The following is a 16,072-nucleotide window of genomic DNA, read 5'->3' as shown; positions in this document are numbered from 1 at the left end:
TTTTAATATGATAACCTTTTACTCTACTTTCTTTGAGGGCATGATTTTACTTATTTTCTACTCACAGCATATATATGTTCATCACCATAGTTTATGGGTACACGCATACAATAAAACACAGTTGTATCGACTACTTGAAACAGTTAAAAATCAGAAACAGAAACAAAAATAAAAAATCAAAAAAAAGTCAAAAAAAGAAACAAAAATCCAATTAAGAATTTGATCTTAGGGAATTCCTTGGCAGTCCAGTGGTTAGGACTCCACCCTTTTACCACAGGGGCCTGGGTTCAACCTCAGTTTGGGGAACTGAGATCTGCAAGTTATGTAGTGAGGCCAAAAAAAGAAGGAAAAAAAAGAATCTGATCCTCTTGACAATAGCATGAAGATGATATTTCTTCATTAAACTCTACAGTGAACTGATTCCTGAGGAGGATGAGACTACCACAGGACATTCTGCTTCCTCCATTTACCAATGCTAATGATTAACACTTGAAAAGCTATCTCCAAGCTTGTTTGATATGAAAAATTATTTTGTTACAGGGAACAATTATGATATCAGGAATTTCATCTAAGGTAATATTCAGTACTTTTAGTGAAACAGGCTTCCAATTTCCTTACTCTGGTTTTATTAATAATTTCTAATGTAAAATAAAAAGAAAGGTTCAAATGCCATCATTGGCCATGTAATATTTCTACTATTCATTACTTTACAAAGCATTTCTACATTATCACATTTGATCCTCACAATTCTATTAGATACATGTTATCACTCCCACTTTGCAATTGAGGGAAAAAAAGGCAAGGAAGTAACTTTTCTTTTTTTTTTTTGGCCATGCAGCATGCAGTATCCCAGTTTCCTGACCAGGGGCCACACCCACGTCATCCTCAGTGGAAGCACAGAGACCAACCATGGACTACCAGGAAAGTCCCAGAAGTGATCTGATCCAAATTCTTCTATTACTCTACTCTGGCCACCTGATGAGAAGAGCTGACTCAGTGGAAAAGACCCTGATGCTGGGAAACATAGAAGGCAAAAGGAGAAAAGGGTGGCAGAGGATAGCACCACTGACTCAATCAATGGACATGAATTTGAGCAAACTCCAAGAGATAATGAAGGACAGAGAAGCCTGGCGTCCATGGGTCGCAAAGAGTTGGACATGACCTGGCAACTGAACAAAAACAACAATTTCCATTATTCCAGGGTTGAGACTCAGGTCTGCTCGGACAAGTTTTATTTGTCCAAAGGGTACATTATGGAAAAGACAATCAATTTAAGGCTTCGCATGTGTGAACACTGTTCCAGTATCATACGTTAACTCTTTGTGACCCCATGGACTGTAGCCTGCCAGCTCCTCTGTCCATGAAATTCTCCAGGCAAGAATACCGGAGCAGGTTGCCATTTCCTTCTCCAGGGGATCTTCCCAACCCAGACATCAAATCCAGTTCTTCCACATTGCAAGCAAGTTCTTTACCATTTGGGCCACCCGGGAAGCCCCCCATCAGTGCAGGAAACCTAACAAATCACAGGGCACTAGGTAGAATACTCAGAATAATCTTACCTCAGCAGTGGGGCACTGTGAGTCTTACATTAAATGCTGTGCTGAGGGAGGGGGGATCGGGATGGGGAATACATGTAACTCCATGGCTGATTCATGTCAATGTATGACAAAACCCACTACAATATTGTAAAGTAATTAGCCTCCAACTAATAAAATAAATGAAAAAAAATACTGTGTTGATAAAAAACAAGGTCCTACTGTATAGCACAGGGAAATATATTCAATATCCTTTAATAAACCATAATGGAAAAAATAATGTGAAAATGTATATATAAATGAATCCCTCTGCTGTACACTACAAACTAACACAACACTGTAAATTAACTATACTTCAACAAAAACAAAAACAAAAGCTGTGTTGATCACATCTAACAAAGTTTAAAAGCAAGTCCCAAAGGTATCAAATTGTTTCCACACAAGTAAGTGCCTTCTAGGATAAAACTCAAGAACATTTTACACACAAAAAAATGTACATAAAATTCACAGTAATGACATTTGGCTAAAAAAAAAAAAACCAAAAAAACCCACAAACTCCCAGATAGATTTTGGCATCTGGTATCAAAAAAACAATCAGAAAGATATGACTCACAGTAAGGGGGAAAAATCAACCAACTAAATATGGCACGATTAATAAAATAGGGAAAGACATTAAAACATTATTATAACTGAGTTCTCTATTGTTCGGGACACTAGAAACAAGTTACAACTTGCTAAGACATCAAAAATAGATCCAAACTGAACTTCTAGAGATGAAAAATACAATGTCTGAGATAAAAAATACACTTAATGGGATAATGGCAGATTAAATATTTTAGAAGAATAATGAAGTTATAGCGATAACTATATAAAACAAAACACAAAAGGGGAGAGGGCTGAGGAAAAAAGTGAACAAGGCACCAATGAGCTACAGGGAAATTTCAACTGATCTAGTATATGTATTAACCTAACTGATGTACCTGAAAGAGTTGACTGAGAAAAGAAACCCCAAAAAATCTTTTTTGATAAAATAATTGCAAAAGTTTATTCAAATTTGACTAAGACTGCAAATCCATAGATGTAAGTACCAATAAACTCCAAAATGAAAGCAAGAATCAAAGAAAATCATTTAAAGGCACACTGTAATCAAATTATGCAAAATCAGTAACACACAGAAAATCTTAAGTCAGCCAGAGGAAAAAAAAAATAAGTATAATGATTATAGAAGATTCCTTTTAAGAAACAATGGAGATCAAAAACAATGGAGCAATGCTTTTCTTAAATCACTTTATTGAGGAATGACTGACATATAAGAAACTATACATATTTAACACATACAACTTGGTAAGCTGTGTATAAATATATACCCATGAGACCATCACCATCAAGCCACAAACATACCCATCACCTACCAAACTTTCCTCCTTCCTCCTTGGAGGAAGACCCAGTGCAACAAAGACCCAGTGCAGCCATTAATTTAAAAAAAAAAAAAAACACACACACACAATTTAGAAGAGAGATAAAGACTTTTCCAGACATATAAAAACTAAAAAACTTCATCACAAACAGACCTACATTACAAATGTTTAAGTAAGTTTTTCAGGGAGAATAGATTACACTAGAAGGAAATCTGGATCCATACAGAAATAATAGCCACCAAAAAAGATAACTATGTGAATAAATATATATATATATTTGTTAATCAAATCCCTTTTTTTAAAGCCTAAATAAATAAATGAATACATGTGGGGGCTTCCCTAGTGGCTCAACTGGTCAAGAATTCTCCTGCAGTCTGGGAGACCTGGGTTTGATCCCTGAACTGGGAAGATCCCTGGAGAAGGGAAAGGCTACCCACTCCAGTATTCTGGCCTGGAGAATTCCATGGACTGTATAGTCAGCCATGGGGTCACAAAGAGTCAGACACGATGAGCCACTTTCACTTCACTTTCACACACATGTGGACTTCCCTGATAGTCCAGTGGTTAAGCATCCGTCTGCCAATGCAGGGGACAGAGGCTTGATCCCTGGGCTGAGAAGATTCCACAAACTGTGGGCCAACTAAGCCTGTGCACTGCAACTGCTAAGCCTGCGCTCTAGAGCCCGCAAGCCGCAGCTGCAGAAGCCCGCCCCGAGCCCGCGCTCCTCAACAGAAACCGCCGCGGTGACAGGTCCAGGCCTCACGACCGGAGAAAGTCCACGGTCAGCAACAAAGACCCGGCACGGCCAAAAACAAATGGATTTTTAAAAAAAGAATGAATGTATGTTTTTGTGGAGTTTGCAAAAGTAAAATAAGAAAAATAGCACAAAAGTTGGGATAAGAGAAATGAAGTATAGTGTTCTAGGTTCTTATATCTTATGTGAAGCAGTATAACTCCTGAAGGTAAATGTCATAAGCTAACAATGCATACTATAGGCATTAAAGCAATCACTAAAATAAGAGTTAATAGTTAATTGTCAATAAAGGAAATAAAACTTAGACTAATGAAAACTACTTGATTAGTCACAAAAAAGGCAGAAAAAGAAAATGGAAGAAAGAAGAGACGGCACAATAAAAATTAGCAAGATGATAAGACTTAAATTTAACCATACCTCATTAAATACAAATTACCTAAATTAAACACAAATTACCTAAAAAGAGTATCAGATTGAAAAGTAAGCCCAAATTCTATGCTACCTGCAAGAAAAGCATTTTAAATATAAAGACATATATAGGTTAAAAATAAAAAGGTGAAAAGATATACTAACACTAATTAGAAAAAAGCTAGAATGGCTATATTAATATCAGACAAAAATAAACTTCTGGACAAAAGAAATATTACTGGTTAAAAAGATAATTTCCTAATGATAAAATGGTCAATGGTTCAAGATGATCTAACAATCCTAAATGTTTATGCACCTAATAAGACTTTCAAAAAACGTGAAGCATAAAGTGACAGGACTGCAAGAAGAAATAAACAAGTCCACAATTACTGCAAAATTTCAAACCCCTCTCAATAACTGATTAAATGATAGAAAGAAAATCAGTAATATAGAAGACTTGATAACACCATCAACCAACTGGACCTAATTTATGCTTACAAAACATTCCACCCATCAATATTCATTTGAATACTCATTTGAATGAGTATTCATTTGAATACTTGAAAGAATACTCATTCTTTCAAATATACACAAAACATTTGCCAGGACAGATCAAAAATTGAGCCATAAAGCAAATATCAATAAAGTTAAAAGAATTCAAGTACATTCTGTGACCACAATAGAATTAAATTATGAATCAGTAATAGAAATATCTTTGGCATATTCTCACATACCTGGAAATTAGTAACATACTTCTAAATACCCAAGGATCAAGAAGAAATAAAAGAGGAACTAGAAAGTATTTGAACCAAATCAAAATGCAAGCTTATATTAAAACCTGTGCATGGTCTGTACAATGCCACTAAAACAGTGCTTAGTGGGAAACACATAGGGTTACATGCCTTTATCAGAAAGGAAAAAAGGTCTCAAATTAATGACCTCAGCATCTACTTTAAGAAACTAGAAAAAGAAATGCCAATTAAACCCAAAGAAAGCAGGTAGAAATAAAGATCAGAGTAGAAATCAATAAAATACAAAAAAGAAATAAAACTGGTTAAAACTCTAGCCAGACAGATGAGGAAAAAATAAACGACACAAGCTACCAACATTCGGAATTAGAACTTTAACATCACTACAGATGTACACAAGTAAAAAAGACACCAAGAATATTTATGAACAATTTATACTAATGAATTTGACAACTTAAAACAAATTTAAGAGACACAGCCACCAATACTCACAAGATGAAAAAGATAATCTGTCCTGAGTAGTACAGTATAAATTAAGAAAATTAAATTTATAGTCTTTTTAACAGTGTTCAAATAAATGGATACCCATGTGCAAAAAAATCAAACTTTAACCCTTACATCACACTACATACACAAATCAAACAGGACAAGACTTAAATGTAAAACTTAAAACTACAAAGCTTTAAGAAGAAAATTTAGGACAAGATTTATGTGGCCTTGGGTTCAACAACAACAACAAAATTTAGAAATGATGCCAAAAGCATAAAAGACTGGTAAATCATCAAATTGAAAACTTCTCTTCAAAAGACATTAAGCAAATAAAAAGTCACAGCTCAGGTGGAGAAAATACATGCAAGTCATGTTGTATGTGTAATAAAGAACTTATATCCAGAACATAAAAATAACTCTCAAAATTCAGTAACAAGAAAATGAACAAAAAAATTTTAAATTACAAAAAGGGCAAAAGGTTTAAACAGACACTTCACCAAAGGGATGACATAAAATCACATGAAAAAAATGCTCAACATCATAAGTCATTGTTTTGCTGTTTTTAGTTGCTAAGTCATTAGGGAACTGCAAACTGAAAACTATCTATTAAAATGACTATAATTTTTTAAACTAACATGCCAAGTGTTAACAAAGATGTGGAGCAACTAGAACCTTTATACAACCACCAGTGGGAATGTAAAATGGTTTGGAAAACAGTTTGGCAGCTTCTTAAAATCCTAAATATCCAGTTTACACTGTGCCATGTGCTTAGCCTGGCTCTGTGACCACTAGACTGCAGCCCACCAGGCTCCTCTGTCCACGGAATTCTCCAGGCAAGAGTACTGGAGTGGGTCACCATCTACTCCTCCAGGGGATCCTACTGACCCAGGGATCAAACCTGCGACTCCCGTGTCTCCTGCACTGCAAGTGGATTCTCTGCCTGCTGAGCTATCAGGGAAGCCCGAAACTAACATTATGATCCAGCTATTCTACACCTAGGTATTTGCCCGACAAAATACAAAGCATATATTCATACAAAGACTTATACATCAATGTTCACAGAAACTTTATTTGTAAAGCCAAAAGTGAAAAAGAAAAATGTCCATCAATAGATCAATGAATAAACATACATACACCCATATACCTATATGACAGGATACTACTTGGCAATAAAAAGGAATTACTAATGATACATGCAACAACATAAATGAACCTCAAAATAATTATGCTGAATAAAGAAAGTCAGGCCAAAAATAGAGTACATGCCATATAATTCCATTTATATAAAACTGCAGAAAATGCAAACTAGTCACAAAAAGCAGCTCAGTGGTTGCCTGTGGACAGGATGAAGACAGTGACAGATTACAATATGTCAAGAGGAAACTTTTGAGTGGTAGATATGTCATTATTTTGATTTTATTGATGGGTCTATAGTATATTAAAAGTTATCAAATTATACACACTATGTGCTACTTACTGGTTGTCAATTAGTACCTCAATAAAGCTGTATAAAAAACAACTAACAGGAAAAGTCTATTTTATACCACAAAACCCTATATAATAGTGAACACATGGCAGAAGTATCCTACTGGAAAAAAAAAGTTGTTGATCCTGCCTCAAAAAATTTTTTTTAATTCACACCTTATCTATTCTTCTTTGGGGATTAAGTGTCCATAGGGAGCAAAAACTATCAAGCACATTCAAAGACTCGCCACTTGGTGGTGATAAGTCAATTATCTAAACTTAATTCAACAAACTTTTATTGGGCACTTATTATGTGCCAGACACTGTGGAGAGCAGAAAAAAATAAACAAGATAAAAGTTCCTTGCCTGGATGTAAATGGTAATTTTATAAAAAAGGTAAAATCTTTACACAAGCTAGAGCATTCTAACTTCTTCCCACCCTCCTGGGAGGGGGGAAAAAAAAAGTATGTGTAAAGGTACTAAAAAAAGGAGAAAAGTTCTCTATCTGGAATAAAATGGTCTTAAATATTTGCTAAGATGCCTAACTAGGTAATTATATTTATAAAACTTCCAATGACAGCCTGGGACATTTTGACATGACATGGCAGAAACTGCAGATTTTTTTTTCCTTTACCAAAGAAACCATGTCCAACACAACTCATTAAAAGTACTCTGGGAACCATAGCAAATTATTTAGAATAAACTTACTGACCTCTTAATTTAGCAGAAATTAGAATAAAAGTTGCACAATACAATGGCAGATAATTTTTCATTTTGTTCCTACACTTAATGGAATTGGATTTTTATCTGTATTATTATAATCTTTATTTTCAAAAACTAAAGATAAAACATTCAACTAATATTTGAAATTTACTCTTAGGTTTTAGGGATAAAATCCTTGCCCTAAATCTCTGTCCAAAACTGGAAATTCAACACCTACTATACACAACATACATTCTGAACTTTAGCAACTGTGAATTTTTAAGCTAAATTTAACAACAAGAAAGTTACAAAATTCAGTTTCTTTAAAACTATTCAGCATATAAGTAATTTAAAGTTTTGATTAGAGATGTTATCTGCAGGAAATGCCAGAATAAGCCCAGAAACTCTAATGAGCAATATATAAGCACCCACTTGATGTCTCCACTTGAACAACCCACAGGCATCTTACACTCAGTATGTTTTATCCTAAATCTGCTCCTCTGATATTCCCAACTGTAAGACAACCCAGTACCTAAATGCCTCTTTCACCATCCCCATGCCACCTCCTAAAACCCCTCAAACCTTCCCCTCTGACACTGACCCTTCATCATTTTTAGCCTGAGTTACTAAAATAATATCCTGATCACTCCTCCCCAATCTAGTCACCTTCCAATAATCTGTGTAAACTGTATAGTTTTTAACAACTGACAAAAATGACCTTTATAAAACGTACGTCTCACCATACCACACCTGAGCTTAAAATTCTTCTGACTCCACCCTTTACTTCTACAACTACGCAACACCTGTCACTCCGCGACACTCAGTGCTGTGGGCCCTCAGAACTCCCCTGTTCCTCAGAGCCGTGTGCCTTTGCGTGTTGTGTGCATTCTGTTCCTTCTGCCTAGAACACCCTTTTATACCTTCTCTCTGCAAACAACTTCGACTAACTCCTTCAAAAGGACACAAGTATAGCCTATCCAAACACATCCAATCATCTGCATTCCACCTAACCTCATTTAAGTTTCTTTACTCATTCACATTTACTTAGCACCAACTAGATTTGGAGATAAAAGGTGCTGGTGGAAAAACATAAATCATAAAAAGTGTCTGACTAAGTAGGAATGTCATGTAAGTCAACAATCATAGAAGAATGTGATAAAAGTGTACACAGGATCTTGTATGAGATGTCAATTACAGTTATTTCTTCAATAGTTATATAGTGAATGCCTGCACTGTGCCAGGCACAGAGCAAGCTTCTGGGTAAAAATAAGTAAGATTCAGTCACTGCCTTCACAGCGATCTGATTGGCGGTTAGGACAAGAAAACAGATAAAAGCAACGTATGATTTAATAAAGATGTAAACAGTTGCCAAAGCAAACCCTAAAGGGAATGGCTACCCACTCTAGTATCCTCACCTGGAGAATTCCATAGAGCAGCCTGGCGGGCTACAGTTCATGGGGTGGCAGAAAGTCGCACATGACTGAGCGACCAACACTTCCACCCTACACAAAAGGGGTGAGGCAGGATGAGAAATCAGAAAGACTGTAACTAGAGTGACATACAGCCCGAGACCTGAAGAATGGCAATGTTACCTCAAAGAGGGTGTGTGTTCTTGGCACAGGGCATGTGTTCTATGCAGAAAGTAGTTCCATGAATGGCTGCAACCCAGATCGGCAAGCAGTGACCAACAGTTTCGACACAAGAGCAGGAATCAGATCAGATCATATGTGTCAAGTCACTCAGTCGGTTCCGACTCTTTGCAACCCCACAGACTGTAGCCTACCAGAATCCTCTGTCCATGGAATTCTCCAGACAAGAATACTGGAGTCGGTTGCCATTCCCTTCTCCAGGGGATCTTCCCAACCCAGGGATCGAACCCAGGTCTCCCGCATTTCGGGCAGACTGTTTACCATCTGAGCCATCTGGAAAGCCTCCAGTGACTACAATGTTTTTAAGACACGCTCAGGAATTTGGGAGTTTGGCGTTTACCCTGAAGACAATTATTTACCACTGAAAGTCATTAGAAAGTTCTAGCAGAGGAACGCCATGTCAGACCTGCCTTTTCAAAACCAACACACCAGCTGCAGAGCCAAGAAAGAACAGCTGCAATAATCCAGAGAGGAAGCAATTCATGGGGGCTTGAACCCAGGCAGCGGCAGTGGGATGAGGAAAGGCAGATGGCTTAGAATGGTAATTACAAGGTCAAAATGACAGCACTTCATGACTGATTAGATGTGGGAGGTGAAGGAGGAGACTCCAGGACAAAACTGAGAGAGAGAATATAGAAGAAAGAATGCAGTGAGTTTATTTGGGGCATGTTAGTCAGTAATGACTGTGGAACTCAAAGCAATGTGGAACACAGGTGGTTTTACGAGTAACAAACCACACAAATTCTTACAGTGAAGACAAAGAGACACTGAGGATGGTACAACTCTCAGTAAAAGGCAGGCGGAACTTCATTGCTTCCTAAGAGCGCCAGTGTGCACAACCATGTCAGACAGGAAGGCAGTACAGGAGGGGTAAGGAGGTTAAATGAAGGACTTCTCTCATGCCAACGACTACAGACACACCACAGACTGTGCAAGAAACAGTCAACACATGTCCAAAGGATTTCCTTCCTTTCATTTAGTCTCAGCAACTAAGACCCATCAAAGCAAACAATATTTAAATTCTTTCCCCAAGTCATGTTTTTATTAAATCACAAATTGAAATGACTTCTTAAAATGGCAAACCACTGTGCTGTGTCAAGAATAAAGAACTCAGCACACAGAAGGTACTCAAATGTTTGTTAAAGAATGCCAGAAAAATAAGGAAGACATATTCATTGTATCCCACACCAGGAAGATACTACCATTTAATAAGATCTAGTCTAAGAAAAGGACTTGCCTGTAGCTCAAACAGTAAAGAATCTGCCTGCGATGCAGGAGACCAGCGTTCAATCCCTGGGTTGGGCAGTTCCTCTGGAGAAGGGAATGGCAATCCACTCCAGTATTCTTGCCTGGGGAATTCCATGGACAGAGAAGCTTGGCGGGCTACAGTCCGTGGGGTCGCGAAGAGTCAAACACGACTAAGCAACTAACACACACACAGTCTAAGAAAATTCTCCAGGAAAACCTACCAGATAATAAGAATATCAATCTTTCTTAAGCATAGGATTTCACAGGACTATAAACATTATCTAAAAGGAACTGGAAAGGGCCAAATTTAAGCTACAAAATAAATTCTTACTAAGAAAACCACTAAAAAAACAACAACAACAAAAAAACTCCAGGGGGTAAAAAAAAACAACAGGTGATTTCCCAATTGTTTCAAGCTATTTTCAACAGAACCAAATTCTAACAATAAAAAACACAGGCCTAGAGAGAAATGTAAATATACGAACACAGGACTTATCAACTCTAAAACAAGAGTGCTTTCAGTGAACCCATCACTCTTCCTCTAGTCCCCCTTCGTTTGTGTTTTTCTCCTATTTTCTTGCTGCTTCCTCCTCAGTGAACACATCCTATGTGGCGGCACTATGCCAGGTACAGGGGAAACATTTCAGGCCTTGTGCTCATGAGGCTTAGTCCAGTCTACAAGCCTCATGAAAACAAACATCACTATTAACAGCACCACTTCAAAAATCTGAAACTCACTGAATTTATTTAAACAAGATAAGGGGGTGGATTTTAGTGAATATTTTCCTTCTGAAGAATTGAAATCTGTAATTTCCAAGGTAAAGACTATCTAATGTATCCCAAATGCCTAGAATAGTGCCTGGAAAAAATCAGGTGTTTAATAAATATTCTATAAATGAATAAAAGGAAACTGCAACCCTCATAGGCACTGGGCATAAAGGCCAAAGCCTGCTTCTAACTATCTCTTTTCTCCTGCCTCCTTTGTGATGTCAACTTATTCCATTAATTATCCTAAAGCAGGACAGCTTTTGCAGGGAGTGGCCCTATTTCTCCCCTGAAAATTCACAAGACAATCTACATGAGAAGATCTATCCGCATAAAGAAGGATCTATATGAGAAGAAGAGTTAGCTGAACCTACTGTGGTCATCATCTCACTATACATATAAATCAAACCAGCAGGCTGTGCACCTTAAGCTTATATAGTGATATGTCAATTATTTACTTTCCTTTTGCCTTTTTCCCCTCCAATTTATTTTACATTAACTATAGTGCTTTAGTATTTTGGGGCAGCTTTAATCTCTGTAGAAAATGGCAGCAAAAAACAAACATTCAACTACTTCCAAACAAATAATAACCTTAAAACTTTAAGACAGTCTGAAAGATCCTCAACAATAACAACAGCAGTTAACATTTATTAAGCACTTATCTGATACCAGGCACTACTCTAAATGCTCTGTAAATATTAACTCATTTAATCCTCTCCACAACCCGATGATGGAAAATAATCACTAGCTCCCATCCTACATCATTAGCTCCCATTTCTCAAATCAGAAAACTGGTGCACAGAAAGTTCAGACATTTGCCCAAAGTAACACAGCTATACAGTGGTGGAGCTCGGTTCTGAACCCCAGCAGTCAGGCTCTGTCTCCTTCACCACCGCCCCACTGTGACGATTTCTCATTCATCAAAACTACATGACTTTGGAGGGGGGGTTGGCCACACCATGCAGCATGCAGAATCCTAGTTCCCCAGCAAAGGAAGCACAGAGTTCTAACCATTCGACCCCTAGAGAATTCCCTGTGACTTCTAAAACAAGGTGTATTTCAAATTCTAAAAAAACACTGAGAATTAGAACTTAAAACTCAACATTCAAAAAACTTAGATCATGGCATCCTGTCCCATCACTTCATGGCAAACAGATGGGGAAACAGTGGAAACAGTACCAGATTTTATTTTCTTGGGCGCCAAAATCACTGCAGATGGTGACTGCAGCCATGAAATTAAGACTCTTGCTCCTTGGAAGAAAAGTTATGACCAACCTAGACAGCATATTAAAAAGCAGAGACATTACTTTGCAAACAAATGTCTGTCTAGTCAAAGCCATGGTTTTTCCAGTAGTAATGTTTGGATGTGAGAGTTGGACCATCAAGAAAGCTGAGCACTGAAGAATTGATGCTTTTGAACTGTGGTGCTGGAAAAGACTCTTGAGAGTCCCCTGGACTTCAAGGAGATCCAACCAGTCAATCCTAAAGGAAATCAGTCTGAATATTCATTTGAAGGACTGATGCTGAAGTTGAAACTCCAATACTTCAGCCACCTGATGCGAAGAACTGACTTACTGGAAAAGACCCTGATGCTGGGCAAGACTGAAGGCAGGAGGAGAAGGGGGCGACAGAGGATGAGATGGTTGGATGGCATGATTAACTTGATGGACATGAGTTTGAGCAAGCCCCAAGAGTTGGTGATGGACAGGGAAGCCAGGCGTGCTGCAGTCCATGGGGTCACAAAGAGTCGGACAAAACTGAGCAACTGAACGGAAATTCAAAAATGAATTTCACCCTCATACCAAAAACCATATTCTAAACCTTTAAAATTCTACCATACTTAACCACTGACTTGCAGGGAAATCAGTAACACCTACACAGGATCTACACCCTACATGCCAGGCTTTGTTCTAATACATTTCCTTATCAATCCTAAAAATCCCATGAAGTAGATACTATTATCATTACTGTATTACAGATAAGGAAACTGAAACAAAGAGACATTAAGTAATTTGACTGACGTCACTAGTGTGAAGTTAGTTTTTGAAACTGGCTTGGGTCTCCAGAGTCCATGCTCTTAGCTGTTATCTTACACTGCTTCTCCATATGACAGAGATTAACTTCCTCTCCACATGACTTCGTAGAATCAAAGTTTCAAGCAAGTAGACTCAGTAGTAAAGTTACTCTACATCCTAGATCTCAACACCAGGAGGTTCTAATCAATAGAATTGGGCTGTGACCCAGCATCCATAGTTTTAAAAGTACCACACGTGATTTCTAAAAGTCTTGGTTAACATTCACTGCCCTAGGTTTCTAATTAGACAGTTCTTAGCTGAACCTTTGGGGTGGGGGTGGGGAATAAATAAATACAGAGACACATATATACACACTCTTTCACAAATATACGTGTGTGTTTTCTTTCCTATCCCCCTTTTCCCAAAGAAACAAGACTGAGAAGTAGAAAAGCATAAGATAAAGCCAGAAAGTCAACACACGTTTTTAATGCCATGTTAACCAGCCTTGAGTATTATTTTAATGGTGACAGTAACAAAATGAAGACTTTTCTGTTTGTTTTTTTAAAACAAGAGACAATCAGACTTGTGCACTAGAAAATAACTCTAGTGGTTGTGTAGAGACGAGACTCTGGGCAAAGAGACTGTAGAAAAGAAGAAAAGTCTGCAGAGAACTCAAGACTAAATGTCTGAATGAACCAAGCGCTGAGAACGAAGAGGATGCAGCAAATTTAAGAAATCTCTTTAAGGTACAACTAGTAGGATCTGATCAGTCCTACTATCTTATTGATTAAATGCTGTTACAGAAATGGACATCTCCATGTTTGTTTCACATGCAACCAAGTAAATGATGATGCCATTAACTAGATCTGAACTTGCTGAAGAAGGAGTAAGCAGGTTTCACTGGTCACAACAGAATTATTTGAAAGAGGGGCAGCCTTTGGCATGAAAAAATAATTTAGGTGCAGTGATGAGAATGGGTGTAAGTTTGCAACGTGTGAGAATAAATGCGGTGGAGAAGTAGAGTTAAATAAAAGATGCAGTCAGGTTATGAAAGGTAGTGAGTGCCTGGAAGGAAAGGGTGAAAAAGGTCCTATTTCACAACTCCGCTTCATCATCTCAAAGGTTCTATCAAAATCAATCCACACCTGAAAGAGCGAAGTGTAGTTCAAATAGAAAGGATCCCTTCTTGGATCAGTCAGATAGAATCAGATTGGATCAGTCCAGACAGAAAATCTTACTATATGTAATGAGTCAAAGAGACTCTCCATCCTAAAGACTAGTCAAATCTCCATCCTAAAGACTAAAACAGACAAGACAACCAAAGACAGAGAAAATTCGAAAACGATGACCATCATTTAAAATATTCAGTATGCAGAAGGAGGTAGTTTCTTAATGCTTATATCATTTCATATAATCTTAACTCCAATACAATAAATAATGACTAGCACCACATCCATTCTGGAGATAAAGACCTGGAAGGACAGAGAAGTCATGCTTGCTCAATTTCGCAAGGTCACAATTCAGAGTAAAAGTATTGTGTTATGCTGGCTAGTAGTTCCTACACTAAAGCACAAACGCTGTCACACAATTCAAAATGGGATGCAGAGGGCGGCGTAAAGAAAATGAGTGAAATCAAGGAACGGAGGAAGCTATCCGCGGAAAGTAAACAGTCCTTGGTATGAGATGAGTCATTACCGCACCCAACTGTTTACGAAATACTCCTCCAACTGGAAATGTTGCCAGTGGTATGCCACGGTAGTACTAACAGGCATTAAGACGTTCCCTTGGAACATGAATAAGCACTAGGCGATGAAATATCCTCCGCACCTAATCCTAATTCCTAACGAAAAACGAGGCGTTCAATGACCAACTCCGTAAAACGGCACCAGAGTCTCCCACGGGAACATCACAGCTTTGCCTCAGAAATAAATACTGTAACTAAGGCCTTCCTAGACAAGCGTGGGATGTTGTAAATCTCCAGCTCCCTGAGAAGAAACATCCCTACTGCTCACCATCACCAATCAACTCGGCAATCTGGTAAAATGGATCCAATGCGCTCCTCTAAGTGCACAGCTGCAAAGCACCTGTTTTTAGCTCCTCCCGAACAGGACAAAGATGCCTTACCAGAGTGAAGTAGAGGAAGGCAGAGGCGAATCAGAGTGACGCCTCAAAGGAAGACAGAAAAATTCCTTGAGTCCTTAAGAGTGACAGAAAGAACGACAGTCAGAGAAAATCGAGCCAAAAAAAAAAACGGAATAGGGGAACCACCTGTCTCTCAGAAAAGGCAATACCGATAAAAGCCCCTCACCCTGGGGAAGAGCGGACCAAACAGCGCCAAGGCCTAGCTAGTCTTGGAGTAGGAGCCGGGTCTCTCAATTCCCGAGCTGAGCCGGCATTCTCGAGAAAACAGCTGACAACCAGGCATCTTCTCCTACATCCTCTACACGTTGTTCCGGATACAGCAAGGCCCTCGCATCCCTCCCAAGCCGGCCTCCAAGCAGCAAAAGCAGCCCGACCCGGAGAAAAACAGGAGTGTCCTCCCGGGGCCGTTACCTACCTTCCCGCTCACAACACCCGCCGCCGCCATGTTTCCTGCGCGTGCCTGTGATGACGTAGCAGCGCCTCACGTGTCTCCCAGACTCACAACAACATCCGGCAAAACTAGGCTGATATCCGGGCGGGAAAGGGGCGGGGAGAGGCGGGAAGGCGGAGGGGTGAAGGGGCCGGGGCGGGAGGAGCAGCCTGACGCATGCGCGCTGAGTAGGAATCGGAGGCTACCTCCGTGGAGTCTCAGGTACAAGTACCAGTTTAAGTTTCCTTGGCGAGTACGGAAGTTGAAGTGGTCATATTTTGGAGTTTGTCTGGGAGCGAGGCTG

At 38.7% G+C, this 16,072-nt stretch overlaps 1 protein-coding gene across 1 annotated transcript in view; it reads right to left on the bottom strand.

The window, feature by feature from the left end:
• TBC1D15 (TBC1 domain family member 15) overlaps window positions 1–15,828 on the bottom strand; it is a 72,304-nt gene extending 56,476 nt beyond the window's left edge. Inside the window, exon 1 of the mRNA XM_061124618.1 lies at window positions 15,754–15,828. Within this exon, the coding sequence (XP_060980601.1) occupies window positions 15,754–15,783 (30 nt within the window). The 5' untranslated portion in view covers window positions 15,784–15,828. The remainder of the gene's footprint in view (window positions 1–15,753) is intronic.
• Window positions 15,829–16,072: the final 244 nt, after the last annotated feature.

Source organism: Dama dama, chromosome 3 (genome assembly GCF_033118175.1).
Source record: "Dama dama isolate Ldn47 chromosome 3, ASM3311817v1, whole genome shotgun sequence".
Taxonomy (NCBI): Eukaryota; Metazoa; Chordata; class Mammalia; order Artiodactyla; family Cervidae; genus Dama; species Dama dama.
This window is presented reverse-complemented; position numbering and strand designations above follow the sequence as displayed.